At 43.2% G+C, this 19,697-nt stretch overlaps 1 protein-coding gene across 1 annotated transcript in view; it reads right to left on the bottom strand.

The window, feature by feature from the left end:
• lrch2 (leucine-rich repeats and calponin homology (CH) domain containing 2) overlaps positions 1-19,697 on the bottom strand; it is a gene marked incomplete at its 5' end in the record, with an annotated part of 78,641 nt that overhangs the window by 5,135 nt on the left and 53,809 nt on the right. Inside the window, 8 exons of the mRNA XM_083642951.1 lie at positions 404-481; positions 1,338-1,475; positions 6,805-6,917; positions 9,136-9,199; positions 9,308-9,358; positions 13,723-13,863; positions 15,060-15,108; positions 15,996-16,058. Of these exons, the coding sequence (XP_083499077.1) occupies positions 404-481; positions 1,338-1,475; positions 6,805-6,917; positions 9,136-9,199; positions 9,308-9,358; positions 13,723-13,863; positions 15,060-15,108; positions 15,996-16,058 (697 nt within the window). The remainder of the gene's footprint in view (positions 1-403; positions 482-1,337; positions 1,476-6,804; positions 6,918-9,135; positions 9,200-9,307; positions 9,359-13,722; positions 13,864-15,059; positions 15,109-15,995; positions 16,059-19,697) is intronic.

The raw sequence follows: 19,697 nt of genomic DNA, 5'->3' as shown, positions 1-19,697 counted from the left end.
AACCCCCCATCCACAGCTATGGTAAAAGGTTTCCATCTGTGGGGTGGGGGCACAGTGGGGTGGGGGCACAGCTAAATTAATGTCTGAAATCAGCCTAGTCATAATTTTATTATAGTCCAGTATTTAATCGCAGATCATACAGTTATCATAACAATAACAACAAGTGGGTGGTGAAAGACACAGACTGTGGCGAGCATGCATGAGTGTGTGTGTGCTGAGTTTGCATGTTTACCTGTGTGACGCCCAGCATGCATGAGTGTGTGTGTGTGTGCTGAGTTTGCATGTTTACCTGTGTGACGCCCAGCATGCATGAGTGTGTGTGTGTGTGCTGAGTTTGCATGTTTACCTGTGTGACGCCCAGCATGCATGAGTGTGTGTGTGTGTGCTGAGTTTGCATGTTTACCTGTGTGACGCCCAGCTTCTTACAAGCATCCAAGAAGTTCTCCACATTCCTGCGGCACTTAGCCATGCTAAGCTTTGGCTGGAAGTCAGAACATCATCATGTTAGCCATCACATCAATCACAAAACACATGCTTGGGTTCATGGCCGTAGCCAGGATTTGAGAAATACCGAGGTCATTTCTGCGTGGCGTGGAGGGTCCAGGGGGGGCTGAGCCCCGCCAGTTAATTTTTTTTGTCCATTTTAAAGTAAAATGCTTCAATCTGGTGCACTTTGAGAGCAAAATTAAGAGGCTAGATCTATAAAGAACTAGACATCATATTAGATTAATATCCTCTTTACTGTGCTGTTGCTTTACAATGATACAAAAAATAAATGTCACCACATAATATATATTCTACATACTCCCCACATAATATATATTCTACATACAGGTCACATGGTAGAATACTGCTGGATTAAATACAATGGCCCATCTACACAAACATCACTTACAGGGGAGTTACAATACTTACCCATTCACTTCAATAGAACTGTCCCCAAAGTCTAGCCCCAATCTAGCCCCAATGCAAAATTTGAACGTTGTGGTGAGAGTTATGTCTCTTCCTTCTATATAGCACATAGAGAGGAAACAAATTGTTGCATTTCTGATCAACTATGTCATATATCATGTTATTTATGAGGGCTTTAAAACATCAATGACAGATGAATAGATCTGGGGGCCGGGGCTATTTTTCTAAAAATAAATAAAAAATAGAAATACAGATAAATATGACCTCGGTGTCCTCAATGGTAGTTACGGCCATGCTTGGGTTATGTAGGCAGTGTTTACAACTATCCCTCATTAGTCTCTTTTGATGGAGAAGTGAAAAGCTCTGTACAAACATTTATAATATGCACTTCAAAATCTCCATTTTTGGAGGTAGAGTCTGCTTACCACAGCGGGGGAGGGGACGTGGATGCTGGCAACAGACCGAGGACAAATGTGATTGGCTAGATGGCAAAGGACAACCCCGTCCATCAGAGCAGCTCCAACATCATCTGGGAGTAACACCTTCAGTCTGCACTCAATATTCTAAAAACACATCAAAAGGGAACCAATTACATCACTCTCCTCTTACAAACAATGCATACAGGTATCTATCTATCGCAGTCCCCTAAAGTGTTTTCTCACATGGTGAGTGAGGCCTGTCTCAATCCCCTAAAGTGTTTTCTCACATGGTGAGTGAGGCCTGTCTCCGAGGGTGGCACAATTACAAACAAAGAAACGCAATTTGATATATATTAGGTCTTCCTACTCAGAGCAGATGAGCTCTGAGATGAGCTCTCTATTGCTTTACTATGTGGAGGAGGACTGATGGGCGCAACTCCTCTCAGCCAATTTGAAGTACTTTAATTGGCAACGTCCATGAGGCTACAATGATCTAATCCTAGTGGCTGCAGCTAAACATTGACTCTTAAACAAGGCATTCTGCTGCTAAGCACAATATCTGGTCAATAAATTAAATTGCATATAGTAAAAAACACATTCCATTGTATTAAAATGTAACAAATCTTAACTCATTGAGTGCCAGCCACTTTTGGAGAACGGACGCTCCCAGTGCCAGAGTTTCAGAGCGTTTTCAGTGATTTCTTGAGGCCCACAGAATATTGTGTGATATTACTATGTAAACACCGAACACGCAAAAAGAACGATGAGACTCTCTTCTATCATCAGCAAAAACAGGTTTATTGATATCATTTTCCGTTCTTTAGTTATCAGCCGGAGAAGATAGCTTGATTTAACCAAAAACAGCCGTTTTTTTCTAGAAGCTGAGATAATGAGCCTTTTGTGAAATTAAACATTTCATGCACATCACTGACTGAAGCTAATATTTTCTGATGTAGTCACACCTCAAAAATTATTTCCTTCAATAGAACAGCGAAAACCAAGGAATTTTGTTTGGCAAAACAATATTTTTTAGCTGCAACCAGCAGCGCTGGCCCCTGCGTGCGCTGCGTGCGCGTGCAGCTTCTTGCTGGTCTTGATTTACTGCTGGTGGGCATCAGATATTCTAGCTTGCGTTTGCCAATCCTGTCCTTCTGTCTGGGTCAGTGTTGTATGCTGCTCTGCGTGCCCCCCCCCCCCCCCCCCCCCCCTCAACTGCACACAACTCCTCCGTGTGGGAGTGTCTCTGGGGCTTTCTGCTGCGTTTGCTCTGCACTGAAAAGTCCGCTACATCCAGCTTTTTTACAGCGTTCCGCGTGTATTTGTCACCGGCTCCCATGCTTCCAGTTGAGAATAATAACAACTCCACGGCTGATCATGCGGATGGGCTGTCGCAGCAGACACGGAGGAGCTCAATTGTGGGAGCAGATTGGCTGCTGCAGGCACAGCTAACGTTATGCTTCATGCATATCGATGCATAGGGATGCGATGCGATTTCCGTTTCCCCAACGACTTCTTCTCTGTTTTTTCCTCGCCTTTCTGTAATCTGGAGAGCACTGTCGCCACCTAATGGGTCCCTAAAATAGCTTTTACACATTCAACAGCCACCATACTTTCACAGGAGATGGATCTGGCTTTGATGCACGTCCCACCATCAAAAAACGCAATTGACGAACATACTCGTCCTTGGCACTCTACGTTACTAAACCAATTGACGAACATACTCGTCCATGGCACTCAATGAGTTAAGCAACATCACAGTTTTCGAATAAAAATGTTTCTTGTTTGCTCAAAAATAGAAAATATTGAAAAATCTGTTTGTGTCCTGTGCAATATTCAGCAACATAATTACAACATGATTATTTGTCAGATTTGTGCAACCCTAGTTTGGACGGCACCACTTTGATACTTTGACTCCTACACCTATTACTTTAGAAATAAAGTTTCTTTGCTAAAATGTTTTTTCTTGGATGGATTGAAGTTCCAAGGTTGGTGGTGAGTGAGCTAGCCTAGGCTGTGTAAGTTAGGTAGCCTTGTTGCCTTGTTGTTGGAGCCTTTCCAACATGCTATTTTGTGTCTGTGCTTATTTTGCCTGCTTGTTTTCTATTTTCTTGCATATATTGTATTGCAGGGGTGCCCAATACATTGATCGCGATCAACCGGTCGATCCCAAAGCCCGTGCAGGTAGATCGCGTGCAAATTCATAAAAATACATGCCCCCCCTTTCACATTTTGTCAGTCCTCCCAAGGCTGTATTACAGTACATTAGGATTAGAATTACCAGCGCTGACGTCAAATTTGAATACCCTATTATTAGATTCATTCATTCATTATTTATCCCAGAAGGGCAATTCAGTTTCACAGCCTGCCAAACACCTAAAAGCTCACAGGTGAGCAGGAAATACTCCTGACAGACATGCCATATCATAACATAAATAAAACATAGCATACCATGTCAGAGATAACAGATCAGTTTGCATATGAACATGAACAAAAAATAAACAATGCTAGGTCAAAACCAAGCATATGGCCAGCGCAGAAAAGCGTTGACGAGCCTGTTGGTTGTAGCAGGCAGTGACATTGTTAAAGTGGAGGGCTGTCGGTGGCAAAAGTATGAAGGATATAATGGAAAATCAGTATGGTAAGAAAGCACTAGAAAATAATTATTTAATTATATAGTTGCATTTAAGAAAACATTTTATTATTATACATTCATGTGTGTGTGTGTGTGTGTGTGTGTATGTGTGCGCGTGTGTATTTATTGTGAAATTCTAAAAGATGTGTATTTGTCACATTAAAAGGACCCCACCCCTCTGTATAGCCTCATTGTGCCTTTTCAACTTCTATTGTTCTAATTACATCTCTCCCAGTTAGCAGTATCCCAAAATCATAAGTTCATGATGAAATAACCTACAAAAAAAACACAAAATAAGTTTTGAGCAGCACAGTCCACACATGCTGTGTGCTGTGGTTTGGTGGTTTGGACAAAATTAGAAGGGATAGCGATTTCTGTGAAATAGGCCCCTCCCACAACACTTTGCAAGTCGATTATATCGCAACGGTGAGGTCTTTCAAAAAACGGCAAAACAGGTTTTGTGCAGGAGAGATGTGGCTTGGTGAAGATTTGACAAAATTTGAAGGAGAAATAGCGAAAAAATGCTTTTGGACAAAATTCGAAATGGCGGAAAATCTAGTTAGACGGAAATGGGCGTGGTCTATATAGAAAAAATGTTGATCGCAGAAGCTATGGTTCCAAAGTTATGGACCAAAATGTAAAGAGGGCACCTATAGCGCCACCGTGAGGTCAATCGGTGTCATTTTTTAGGCCAGAGTAGAAGAGTACTCTATGAACCTATGTACCCAATTTGGGAACAGTCACTCTTATGGTCTGTGAGCTATGGGTACTTATTGTTTCCATAGCGCCCCCTATAGTCGAAATGACACAATTGTTTTTTTATCAGCTCAGAGTACATAGCTGCACACCTGTACCAAGGTTCATTCGCAATGGACAATGTGTTCCGGAGTTAGGGCGATTTTTGTGAATTAGGGGTGGTTTGCTACAGTAACTAATGGCTCTGGCTTCAACCATTAAGGCTACCCATCAATACAAGCAAACACAGACCTGGTTTTGATCAGTTTTTCCGTTTTTTGGTGCTATGGATAAAGTTAAACATTTTAAGGAAAACAATAAACAGTAGTGCAAATGACATTTTGAGATAGCCTAATTTATCTTCACATTGGCAGGTAGCCTACTCATTCAAGAAATTTCTTTCAACAGTGCAAACATCAATTTTACATAGCTATTCTTTTGAATTGACAGACCTGCAAGAGTTTATCAGTTTATCAGAATAACGCCTATTGGAAATCTTTAACGAGCAGCGAGGACCGGGAGCGCTGAGTGTGCCATCTGTCAAACCCTACTATAGGCTACTGGCAGTGAGAAAACACTGTCGACGTGCTTTTGTAACTAACGTTAAATGCCGACCGGGTACAGCCATCGGCTCCTCGCAGCAGTAACGTTATGAACATGTAACTGAAGTTGGCCGCAGTGTAGCTTAATTCTGAATGTTGCCAAACTTCATTCATACTGACGTTTTATTTTGAAAATGGTTGCCAACTCGCGCACGGCTATGGCGTAATCGCGTGTGTTGCGTGTGCAGGTACGTCAGAGTTTCTGAATCTGCCTACCATGTTTTTGTGTTTTATTGTTTTCCACACACACACACACACACACACACACACACACACACACACACACACATACACACACACACACACACATATATATACCGGTTTCCCCTAGAAAATCTTTCAGGCCTGGAGGGATTTCGAAACGTACCTCGACCGCAACGGTGGGGGCCGTCGCTGGCGACGCTAAAGTTTTAGCTAACCTGTTCACATTTATGTTCGCAATGGCATCCCAAGTATCATCATACTATTATGGGATGCGATGCGAACAGTTGTATTATGGGATGTGCGTTTCCCAGGCAACGACACACGTTGACACGTTTTGGAACAGCGCTGCACGCTGGCACAATACTCCTAAAAGCAAAATGCTTATTGTTTTGAATGATTTGGCACCTTCTATTACTGTCAACACCAGTATTGTTGTATTGTAATAATATGCCATAAAGGTTTATTGAAATTTTGGGGAGAGCAGGGGGGAAAAAATCTTTAAAGAAATCTTAAAAAAAAAAAAAAAAAAAAAAAAAGCAAATTCTTAGAGCCGCCAACTAAAGCTTCGAGAGCCGCCAGCATCTCGCGAGCCGCCCAATGAGGAACTAGGATGGTTAACTAAGATGGTTGACAACATAAACAACTTGACAACATAAACATTCTAAATTGCCCCCCAGCTTACTTCCCGTTGCAGTGTTTGCCAGTACAATAACTAACTAACTGACTAAGTTAGGTCTCACATGGTTCCCTAGCAACACAATTCTGTGAAAACAGTCTATAGCTTTACAAAAAGATTTTGTAAGATTTGACTTATATTGAAACTAAGAGAACATACAAATTACCCTAGGGTAAATTCTAGGGTTGTTGGAAAAGAGAAATGTTGTCAACTCTGCCATGTAATGTGCTCAATTAACAGTTTGGTCTAAAAATGCACAAAATGCACAAGTGAAACATTAAATGCAATACAAGTTTTAGTTTGTTGTTATCGATAGCACATGTGAAGGGCTTGTTCACACATGCATGCAGTTGTGAAGCGTTCATGTATGTATAGCTGTGTGAGAATGAATGATTTGGATTCATTACTGCGAAGTTTTCTGTCTGAAAAAAAATATTCCTAGGAAGTGCCTGTAGTGTAGGTGGAGCCGCCTGGAAGGATGCCAACAACCACCTCTAAACCACCTCTTTAGTGCATAAACATGGGATCTCAGCCAGGATCTGGCGTGTGTCACGATGTGGGTCAGTGGACGAAGTGCTCTTCTGTTGACTGAAACAAACTAGTGCATGAAGTGAGGCTCCTGACCTGCCGCAAGAGTCCAACCTGCTCCATCTCCTCTCTCAAATGCTCCATCTTCCTCCTCATGGTGAAGCTGGGGTCTGTGGAGGGGTAGTCCTGACGGCTTCCTCTGGTAAACGCTGAAATCATACAGAAAGCACACGGGTAACTGCACAGTGAGATGGACAGGGGGACCCAAAATACGAGAGATCACTATTATTTATGGCAAACGTATATGAGCCATGCCCATGCTCAATTATGTCTCATAGGTTGTTGGCAGAGATTTCTGGGTTGATTTGTTACACAAGTTTGGTGCAAGATTGAACCATTTTTGATCACTCAAGAATTGATCAAAATGGTCAAAAATCCCTCCAAAATACCACATTAAGACACCAAGACCTAAAGCATCCATTGGTAGCATGTCATGCTAGCTTGTCAGGAAGGTGAGCTAAATAACACTCCAAAGTATCTGAATGAGAATGAGATCTATGGGTACCCATGAGTCTCCCCTTTACAGATAAGGTAGCATTTTTCGATAGGGTAGCCCAACCCTTACAAAAATGCATTTGAATATGAAAAATAGAAATGTTAGTATAATAAACTTTGAAAAAGAAAATCTTAATTAGTAGCTGTAATTGGGTTATTGAGTGATGGGGTTACAGTATCCTACTGGTGGAAGTACACGGTCACAATCTGCATGGCCATTTTGGCGGGCGTCCATACAGGCACGATTGGCTATGTCTACGGGTGGGAAGCCGGATTGAGGGTATGTGTCCTTGTCGCCGCTGCACATGGCGCCTCCTTTGGTTGGTCAGGGCGCCTGTTCGGGTCAGAAGAGAACTGGTGGGGATAGCATGATCCTCCCATGTGCTACGTCCTGCCGGTGAAGCTCCAGGTGAAAAAAGAAGCGTCTGGAAAATGCGCATGTGTCGGAGGAAGCATGGTGCTAGTCTACAGCTCTCCACAGATTGGCATAGCGTGGTAAACCAGCCGGTCACATGAACTCACATTTCATTTCGTTCTTCGTTCTCGTCTGGCCTGAAGCCTTCACCCAGTCTTTGCAGTGGGCGGAAGTTGGGCGGGTGTACTTGCCTTGACAGACAACTCCTTCAGCCAATCAGCGTTGGATCCAGTCAAACCCAAATCCACTCGGCATATATTGGCAACATATTTTCTGTCCATAAACGCGGGGAGGGGGGGGGGGGGTACAAGTACAATTGGGGAGAAAAATGGGGGGAAATCAGACAAATAATAAATCTGCCTGACCCTCTGGTAGTGGATTTATTTTGTGGGCCTCTCTATCATCAAAGTTGCCCATCCCTGTCCTAGAGCAAGTGTAGAACACCGTGCTCTCTGTTACGATGACAGGAAGGTTGTTATTGTTCTTCTGAACTGCTCATAAGTGGATTCCTGGGAAAAGACATCTTTCACTCTCAACAAGGAAGTGAAGAGTACTCTTTGTCCTTGACTCCTAATTGAGGCGCTAATAAAAGCACACAGATCCGCAGTTCCTCAGAATCCTCCCTGACTTCCACTGAAAAGAGGGCTGGGTCCAACTGCTCCCTCAAATATTTTTGGCTTGCCGATGGACTGCCACGGACAGTTTAAAAGTGACGTGTTTCTGCTGTAGTGTTGTATCCCTGCATATCTGTATGACAGATCAGAACCTGCAGGCTAGAAGTGAAAACCAACAGGGAGCGCAGACAGGTACCATTACTCTTCAGTGCAAAAGCAGAATGTGCACAGTCTTATGCTAATATGCACACCTTCAACTCTACAGGAGGTGTCTCATATACGTGTGTACTGTAGATACATCGACACCATTTCCACAACCATTTTAAAAAGAGAGGCCCAATGATCCTGTGGTATTCCAACTCAGGTGTCCATGATCCTAATTTTGCCCAAATGGAAAACATAATGTCCTACAACATAATGCCCCCCCCCCCCCCCCGTGGCCCACATCTGACCGTAAACAGTATGGAGGCCAAATAATGCGTCCTCAGAGCACTTTTTATTGTAACGATAAAAGGAGCTGTCCATCAGCACCACACAGAAATCAGAAACTAAAAGCGAGGGGCTGTCTGCAATAGGCTAATTAATGAATACTTGATTACAAATTAAATAATGGCATCATTCAACAATGAGAAATGCATTCTCTCATACATAATGATAAAAAAAAAAAAAAAAATCCACTAAGATTGTCATTTTTTGCAAATGATTTGGCGGCCCACTTGCAATACCTTCACGGCCCACCAGTGCGCCCCGGCCCACACGTTGGGAATGGCTGCCCTACAATCTCCATGTATTTGCCATCTGAGTAAACATAATGGCTTGGCACAGTCACACAATGGGCTTTACCTGATCGTGGCTTTAGTCCAAACACCGTCAGTGTCGTGCTGAAATCTGCGTTGCGCAAGCCGTCCTGAAGACAAAGAACAGCCTTATGGTAAATATATGACTGCAGAGTATTGTGACAGCCTGTGATAGCTGACACTTAATGCTATTCTTTTGGCATGCATCCCACACTCACCTCACACTCGTCATTCCCACTTGAGTTTTTCCGAGCGCTCTGGCACTTGTACTGTAAGGAGAGACCAAACAAATTCACTGTATGATTTGACTTGAAGTTTCACTCCCCCCCCCCCCCCCCCAAATCGTGGAATCCAACTGAAAAGTAATTTGACCATAGGCACACATGTGATAAGATTTCTGTTGTTACCTATCCATATTTATAGATTTTACAGTGATGAGGGTGTATGATTGCTCGTTGGGCTATCTTTCATTAAACAAAATAACAGTAACATTATACATTTTATAGACCTGGCTCAAGGATCTCAAGGATTCTTGCATATGCTTGGATCGCATCTTCCTTGAAGTTGACATTTCTTGATGGGCAAAATTATAACAATGAAAGAGCCACATTAATAAAGGGGTTGTGTAGTTTAATGTGTCAGCTTTATGAAAACCTAGATAGCTCTCCTTATGGTCAGTACTAGGGATGTTCATCAGTTATCGAAAATCGATAATTGATCGTTAAGGAATGGAATCGATCATGTGGAATTTTTATCGATTATTGTTATTATTAAAAAAATATATATATATACGGTATATATATATATTTTTTGCCGACTAGGTTTGGGTGGAATTTGTTCCTCCTCGCCCCACTCCATTGCACAGCCGACTAACGTGAGGTGGAGCTTCATATAGTCTCTAGTTTTCTGGCTGGGCACGGGCCTTTGTGCCAACAAAACTGTTTTAAACATGGGGAATTCAGTTCAGTTCAATTCAATTCAGTTGGAGAGGAGACACATTTAAATAAAGAGTTAATTGAGGAGAACACGTTGTCTTACGTATTTTCTGCCATAGGCATTCATTTTGTAAAACAAAAACAAAAAAATATATATATATATATATTATTAATATGATCGATAATCGATAATTGATCGTTAATTTTCCCGATTTTCGATTATGGAAATTTTTCAAAATGAACATCCCTAGTCAGTAGTACATTTCAGATTTCCATGAGCCACTTCCCCATACTGTACAGTATATGACTGAGTCACAGTGAGGATTGGAATAGTCTGAAAACAAATCAGCATGCAGGATGAAGGGACCCCCTGAGCATTATCATGCAGGACGAGGGGACCCCCTGAGCATTATCAGCCACTGATCGGTTGTTATTTCCACATAACTTCAGTCTTAAAGTCGAAATGAACCCAACGGAATGCAAGTAGCGCGAGGGTCGGAGACGTTTCAGAAGCTGAAAACAAATCTTGTCTTGATGACAGGGTTGAGAGCGGACCATATAGCGTGTCGATGATTTGATTTGACAGTTCTGGGGACTGGCTTTGGCATTGGCCAATCCTGGCGTGTTCCGCCCCCAAATCGAGTGGGATTCAGCATATTGTCATGCTACGTGAGTGGGATCCACCGAGTACCAGGCAGCCTGCAGCTTGTGTGGAACGGAGCGGACAATCCGATGCATGAGTGCTGCCCGCCTGCCTGGATTCTCCGAGGGGCGACCCCTGACAACCAGGCTCTCTGAGGCACGCGCCAGTTACGCTATTGCGGTAAATATAATATTCCTGGAATGCGAGTTTAATGAGCCAGTTACATTTCTTTGCATTCTTAGACATTACCGTTTGCTTTATTCTGTATGTTACCTACCAAGTTAGTAGTTAGTTTATGGGCTAGAAATTCTGCCAGATTACAGGCACTAGGGGCCATTTTCTCCTTCATTTGGAAGAGAAAATGTTCCTGAAATGAAGATTTGATTGACAGCTGCCATGTCGTGATATGATTGGTTAAAATGGGGTAGAAATTTGATGTGACGTCAGCAAACTGTAGATTACTGTTAATGAATGAAATCTTGAAAAATGAACTTTTGATGTGAAAAAGTGTGAAAAACTAAAGAAATTCGATTTTTGTGATTTCCTTGGCATACATTATTAAATAGGTGCACTGAATACCCAGGTATTTGAACTAAAATAAAGGAAAAGTAATTTTTGGGTTCAGCTCGACTTTAAACTCACATTCCAACTGATGTGGTAAAGGATCAGGAGGAAACACTGCCAGTTGAAATGTGCAAGAGGTGTCTGTCCCATGTCCCAAATAATTTATCATCACAGGGTGAGAATATATCCTCGGGCAACTTTTTGCTTTAACAACATGCGTCACATGAAACCGATATCTTGGCATGGATGAAGGAACATCACCTTCTTCAGTTTAACCTGTCAAAGACGGAGCTCCTTGTCATCCCAGCTACTCCCTCTGTACAACCGATTGGTATCCTGCTCGGATCAGCTCAGCTCATTCCCGCAAAATCGGCCAGAAACGAACCCTAACCAACTAACCTTTAAGGAGCACATGGCTCCTTAATGTCAAACTGATTTGCCCTGTACAACATCAGGAAGATCAGACCCTACCTGTCTGAGCCAAAACATGCTCCTTCCTACCTGAACTCCCTCATTCAGGTCTACGCTCCCTGTCGCACACTACACTCTGCCAAGGAGCAATGCCTGGTGGTGCCACTACAACAAGGCCCTGAATCTCTAGCCAGACTCTTCTCTTTTTTCGTTCCTCGGTGGTGGAACAAGTTATCAAACTCCTATGATCTGCAGAGTCCCTCTCAATCTTTAAGAAAAGGCTAAAGGACCCAGCTCTTTAGCGAACACCTTCTCACCCAATGGACTGTGTATCAATAAATAAACAAACAAATAAACAAATAAATAAATAAATAAACCCAAAATGTATCTGCCTCTATGCACTGCCTCTATGCACTGACCTATGTCCCGTTATGTTGGACCAGGACTTTATGACACTTAGGGCTCTATCTTCCCGACGGCGGTAATTTTGCGTTAGCGCCCGTTTTGTGCTGGAATAGCGCCGCGCAAAGCCCTAATTGTGGGCGTGTCGGCCCGCTGCGCTTCACGCCATCTCGGCGCACATCTCCGTATAGGCGTGTTTATGCCCAAAAGCATTGTGGAGGTGTGGTCATGCCCATAAAACCACAGCGTCACGTCAGCAGCTTCCTCCTCCACTGAGAGGGACTAGAGTGAGAGAGAGAAAGAGGGACAGAGAAAAGATAGCCTAGATGGGGAGAGGGAGAGAGAGATGTGAGGCTGTCATGCATAGAAATCAAATAACGTGCTCATGCCCACCTGTGAATCACCTGTGTATTCAAATGTCTGGATGCTTATCGCTTTTCGGGCTCTCTTCTATCTCCGCTGGGGTAATATACTGCATGCGTAATTACGCAGCGTACTGAGAGCCGCGATGAGTGATGCTGCTCTATTTGAAGAAGTTGAATTTCGTTCCACCAGCACACATTTTATTAATCAGCTATTTTCTATTAATTTCTATTAATATATATATACATCGAATCCCACCAATTTATTCTGTCATTTTCCCCTTGGCGCACATAAAGACACATGCTTCCGTCACTGTCTGCTTGATGGCGAGAGGGACTTCAGCTGCCATCCGCGCTGTGGAGAAGCTGGTCTTACATGCGTGCAATTGCAGGGAAAGAGGTTACTCACTGTACTGGCCGGACACAGGTGTGTTTTGATGCGTTTTGAATTGGATTAGGGGAACGAGGGCGGGGCGGGAGTCTGTGTGCGCCAGGTGCTGGAGGGGGGTCTCCCCCGAGAAGGTGGGAGCTGGACGGGTATGCAGGCTTGGTGGTGGGGTGGGTCGGTGCCCTGGGTGTTTTGGGCCGGCCAGGGTGGGGAGAGGCAGCTTGGCACAACACCGTCACAACTTTCTCAAAAGCAATCTATTGTTACCTCACACCACAAACCTGTATGGTCGGGAATTATGTAGCCTAATAAAACCATGACAAACGAATTCTCATTTTTAAATCAAGGTGTGTTTTTTCTGCAATGTAGGCTATAGTTGAAAATCAACGTGGCATTCCGAGGAGAGAAGAGTGTGTGCAGGCGCGAGTGGAGAGTGACATTCATGCCGTGCGTAAATGGATCCAAGCAAGGATTTCCTGCACTCCACGGAGATGTGGAGACTGCCTGCGCTCAGGCGTACGTCTGTGTTTGCGCTAAGACCACTATTTTCGAACGGGCAACGGCCAGACCTCTCTTTGCACTCGGAGCATACCGACGGTATCTTGCCAGAGCGCTAAATGACACTTGCGCGAGACAGGTGATAGGCTAGAGGCCCACGGACACGCCTGGGCCACGCCTACACCTGCGTCATCCCAGCGCAAAACTGGACGGTGGAGGCAGACGATAGCTTAAGACGCTGGGAAGATAGCAATAAGAGGCGCGCGAACGCAGCGCAAACGATAGCGCCGTACGACGATAGGGCCCTTAATCTCATTGTCTCCTGACTAGAACCTTGCTTGTGTTGTATCAAAATCTCATATGCTTTGGATAAAAGTGTCTGCCAAATGGGAAATTGTAAATTGAATAAATACGACCTGTGTGTGCACACCTTCAGATAGTCTTTTCTCAGGTACTTGTTCCTCCTGCGGTCCTCATTCTGGTTGAGGACAGGTGGAACCTCAGGCCACTTTGGTTCCGAATCCGACTGCTCCATCTTCAGGCCGCCGTCGAAGGAGCAGGAAGAGGAAGGCTGGGGAGCACAGAGTTTAAAGTTATTACTATTCGCTTGACATCTCTTTTATGGACTCATATCATTTTCTTTATGTTATTTTTATGTTTCCTATCCACCTTATTTTTGAATGCCCCACTGTAAAAAATAATTGTGCGTACAAGGTCCGGTTTAACGTGACTATTGCTGCAGCTTGCCATTTCCTAATGTATTCTACTTGATTTGAAAAGATGGCCACCTACACTCAGTCTCTTGTACCCTGGCTGAATTGAACATAACTTGGTCAATAAGTATGTAACATACAAAATAAAACAACCCGTAATATCTTAATTTTATGTAGAATGCAGAGGACATGTAACTGTTTAGGTAAACTTGCATTCCAGGAATATTGTGCTCTTAAGATGACGTTAGTGGCTCGAGTCTGTTTCGTCCTGAAACCCACACGCTTTGCGGTGGTGGTTTTAGCGTAACCTATGTGCGATTCGAGGCGTAAAGTATGTGCGTTTTAGCGTAACTTATGTGGGATTCGAGGCGTAACCTATGTGGGGTTTGGCGTAACCTATGTGCGATTCGAAATAACGTATCCGAGATAGAAAACGTTATGAATATAGCCACGTTATAAACAACAAACTAACGCCGGTGATCCGTATGGAAACAGTGTTACTCGAAATGGTTAATATTGGCCACAGCAGGCGATTACCCATGAATGCACTGCGCTCTTAAAGGGATATTTATCGACGAGATTTTTGCCAAGCTGGACCTGATTAGTGATTTGCTCCGTTCGCCCAGACGGGTGTCAAGCTGTCAGCAACAAGGCTGGGAGGATCACACCGGAAGAAGCACCCATCAGCAGATCAGGCAAAAATGGCCGCCAAAAATAAGGTGGATAACATTGTGAAATTTTAACATTTAGGTGGAGGCTTCAAATAAGCCCACTGGGTTTACCTCTCCCTGCACTGTACATTATGTTATCTTTGTCTTTGTCAATGAAACTAACAAAACCCGAAGTTCAGTAACTGACACTGTCTTTCATCTGAGGTGAGGTCAGCATCCTTCAGAGAGAGAACCTCAGAGGAAGAGTGGAAACATAGTTGTGAACAAAGTGACTAACAGAGGAATGGAAGAAATGACTGTAATGAAACACAGATAGAGTTCGCACATGGGGAGCTGTGTGTGACTACTTTGAAGTGAAAGAGCAAAGCACATTCTTTAAGTACCTGTCCGCTCAGCACTGACGCTCCGCTGCTGCCTTCATCCAGTGAAGCGCTGGGATAGAGACAGGAGAACACATGAGATGCCTGTATTTGCCTTGTTACATGATATAATCCAGAGATAACATTAAGGACACAACATCGTCATCATCAATTAGTGCTGAAATGATTAGTTGATTTTGATACGTGATTAAACATTTTAGTCATTTATCAATTAAACATAATTGAACATTTGCTGGTTACAGCTTCACAATTGCTTTTTATTTGAAGGCTTGCATGAAAGCTTGAATTCCACTTCGATCGAAAGCTTTGCATCCTGGGTAAATTCCATGAGCTTTGTTTGAACCCATGGAACCCATTTTAAATTAAAAACATATTGGGTGGGTTTGAGGTTTTCATCAAAGACACAGTTCTGGCTCTTCCAACATTTTCTATTTGAAAGATAGTCAAGAACAAAGCAGGCAGATAACTAGTTAGCAGTCAACAATATCACATTCCCTCTACAGGGGCTGAGCTGTGTCCCTCTGTTCAGTGAAGGTTTGGGATAGTTGAAATGCAAGGTAAACTAGAACGACAAGTCGTTCAGTCGTCAGTCGACATGCATGTCTGTCCAGACTTTGACGTTTGAGGCAAATGTGAAGAACTTTCGCAAGGTGTTATTGAGATATTGCGTTACCGATCTTGAAAATGGCGTTCGAGAGGTCACAGTGACCTTGACCTTTGACAACCAAAATGTAATCAGTTCATCCTTGAGTCCAAGTGGACGTTTGAGGCAAATTAGATGAAATTCCATCAAGGCATCAAGGAATCCATAATGCCTCTGGCCTGGCTATCGCCGCTGGAGGCATAATAAAAAGCAGCACCCTCTATAGCGAGGCAGTGGTATTGAAATGCAAGGTAAATAAAAAGCAGTGCCCTCTACAGTGAGGCAGTGGTACAGACCTACGAGCAGCCTGGGCCAGTGGCCGCTGTTTGCTGCTGGAGCTGCCAGAATGACTCAGGAACCTGCAGACAGAAAACAGGCTCAGCTTGGCATAACAACAAAGACTGACTGACTGACTGACTTAAGGCTGGCTCACACTACAGGAGTTTTGGCCCGATTTATACCCAATTTACCCCTCCCGAGAATCCGAGGAGAAATCTGCTCCTATAGCGCACTGCAGGCATCAGATAGGCTACCAAATACCAACAGCCCAGAACCATGAGTATTTTGGGGAAAATGTCACTAATTTATATCACAATGAATGACCAATGAATAAAAAGTTGTTATACCGTAGTTTTGAGCGCCTGGCTGTCAGTCAGAGGCTGTAACCGTCCTACCTGTCTATCAGGCAGTGTGGGGAAAAAAGACATTGCTGCCATGGGAAGCAATCCATTCTATCCAAACGTTTGCCGATCTGATCTCATCATGACATGCAGCAGGGAAATACATTTTGGCAGCCGATGTTTTTAGAAGAGCGTTCTCATTCGTTCAGACAGTCTTGCTATAGTGTAGCGTTGTTTACACGCTCGCTATATTTAAATTGCCGTGCGATTTGTTTGGGGAGCATACAAGACAGGCGGCGAGGAAAGTGTGCAGAGAGGAAAAGAGGCGGGGCAGAGCCATTTGGTCGCTCCTGGAACCCCATTTGACGCTCCAAAATCGAAACAGGTTCGGAGTACGGCCGGGCGTCAAGGCAGTTTGTTTGTTTCTGTCCATTGCTCCAGGATAATCTTAATTATATCCTGTAGTGTGTGGTGCGCCAGTATTTTCAAATCTTGTACTGTGTGCATGTTTGAGATTATAGAGAAGAGAATCTGTGAAGATTCTCCATATGTGCGTGACGCAGCCAGATTTCAAAATCGGCTAGGATTTTCAAACTCCTGTAGTCTGAGCCCAGCTTTAGAATAACCTAAGACAATTGTTTCAACACGAGGATATAATTATCCTGCTATTACAAAAGCAAACTGTTGGTCACTTCCGATCAGACTGTGTTATAATGTGCATGCTGTGACACATCCACATTCTGCATCAGATTCTAGGTAAGTGCCTTTGTTTATGAAGAATGTTAGTCAGGAGCAAACAACTGAGCTTAAGGCCATGGCACACCAATCAAACATTCTCCAACAAACACCAACAAACATGAACAGACAATTGTCTGTGAATGTTGGCAGATGTTGGAGATTGTTTGAAAGCATGGCACACCGACCAAACATATTCAGCACAACAGTTGTTCTAATTTCAGCCAAATGGTGGCGGTAATGCAACAATAACTATGCCAACTGCCGTAAAACCACAAAGAAGAAGAAGCTGACCAAATGCGATTAGCGATTATGGTGGACAATATAGACCCTTCTCACGGGGGCCATTTTGTGTCGAAAAAGCAGAATAAACACAGGTGCGAGCATAACACTAATGAGGGTTTCCACATTCCAATCATGGAAATTGGAAACCCTCATTAGTGTGTTGCTTGCACCTGTGTTATCCCTGCCTTTTCGACACAAAATGGCCCCCGCGAGAAGGGTCTATTGCGATTTGCGATTGTGATTGCGATATAATAAACAAGAGGTATCTAGGGATGTGCCGGCATGAGTTTTTTGATGGTATGATTGGACAAAAATGCCACGGTTTCACATATCACAGACTAAAATACATGAAATATGTTACAATTTAAAATATATTAAAACTAAATAAATAAAACAATTTGAAATAAAATTATATTTACAAAAAAATAAAACATTTTGAGACATTTGCCTGTCCCACACATGTAAAAAAGAAACACCAGAAAAATATAAACTGCACTGTGTTACAGGCAGCACATAGAAGATGGCTCAGACTGGCAAAGTTAGTTACATGTCTGTCGAGTAATACAATGATATACCCAGTTTATTTATTTTGTAGCGACAGATGGCCTTAAACGCCACACTCACGTGACGCTTCTTGAGAGAGTGGTGAGGCAACGTGCTTCTTTCTGCAGACTTTATCGAGGGACCATGAAGGCGTCATGTGACAGGCTAATCGCTGTTAGCGATCATGGATGTTCTCTCTCTGCCATCAGCAGCACCTCAGGCTTCAACTAGTCTGGGCACCTTTCATCCCGCTTTTTGTCATGGGGCGTAAACCACGGAACCAGAATGAACACCGGAAGGCAGTGCGCCAAAATACGTCTTTGTTGCCGTTAGCTTGACGTCTCTTGCCTCGATTAATTGTCTGATTCAAAGCTTCTGTATTGGCTTAAAAGATGTGAGATTGTGAATCCGCAATGTTTCTAAAATAACTTCTTCAAAAACTTTGTTCGGTACGTCCATCTTTTGTTTTGTTGTTTGCCGTTCTGATACTTGTGTCAAATTGTCAAGTTAACGTGAAAGTTGACGAGCTAGAAACGCTGCCCTTCCTGTCTAGGGCGGGCTCTAGGCCGGAACCAGGTAGGGTGACAAAATCAATTGTGAGCGGAAGCCAGGCTCTTTCTCGCCGAGAAGAGCCTGGTGACGCGAGGTTAGTTTAGAGGAGGCTCTGACCAGACGACCGCGAACAACGAACACCGAACAAGCACGGATTGAACATGTTGAATCCGGGCGAACATCACCGAACATCGTCGAACACGAACAGACAAGGACAGACAGCTATGGCACACCAAACGAACATTTGTCTTTGTTCGTGTTTGTTCGTGTTTGTTTGTGTTTGTTTGAGAATGTTCGTTTGGTGTGCCATGGGCTCTAAGAGACAAGTCCTTAGCTGCCCAGAGCACATCGTAGGGGACAATGAACCTACTCACATGGAAAATCACAACAAATCAACTAAATAAACCTGTCCAGTGTCCATGGAAAAAGTTAGACCATGTTAATTATAAGTTGGTAAAGATTTCCCAAATGCCTGTTCAAGCATGTACCGTAAACACTTGCTGATTACTCATTACTCTTACTGGGAGGGCGATTTTCTGTAGAAGCAAATACATGCTGTGGCACATACAGTACAGAGAGTGGTTCATATTAGGTAAGATTTATTCACTGGAAATGTGACCCCAAAAAACCTCTCAAAGTCTATGGTATACAGTACATTCCACAAACACACCAATGGCTTGCTGTTTCAGGTGTGTGTGATGACTAGTGTGGCTATCTACCCTCTCACTGCATCTTCTCTATAGTTAGAGAATTTTAGCAAAATGCTTGGACCATCTGTGAAAAAATTTACTACCAATAGCTTTCTTCACCAATGTGTTCTTATAGGTGTCTAGAATCACCTCTCAATTAGTGCAAACCCAAATCCTCGTGGAAAATCCTGGACAGCCAATCAAAGTTAAGGTGCCCGGAGGGCTTGGGTGAAAAATATGATAAAAATTAAAAGTCTAAAATGAACTTGTGGGGTGTCTAACTAGGGGTTTTCAGGGGTGCTGAATCCATTCCAAACATTATTTTTGAGTAAAAATGTCTCCCTGACCATATGATATTGGTATATTGGTTATTGTTATGTAAAGCACAGTGTATAATCAACCAGGATTTTCCACGAGGATTTGGGTTTGCACTAATTGAGAGGTGATTCTAGACACCTATAAGAACACATTGGTGTAGTAGTAGTACATTTTTTCACAGATGGTCCAAGCATTTTGCTAAAATTCTCTAACTATAAACTGTAACACACATACAAACTCTCTGGGAATGACGAGA

Source organism: Poromitra crassiceps (genome assembly GCF_964638095.1).
Source record: "Poromitra crassiceps genome assembly, chromosome: 1".
Lineage (NCBI taxonomy): Eukaryota > Metazoa > Chordata > Actinopteri > Beryciformes > Melamphaidae > Poromitra > Poromitra crassiceps.
The sequence above is the reverse complement of the archived record's forward strand: the minus strand, read 5'-3'. Positions and strand labels throughout refer to the sequence as shown.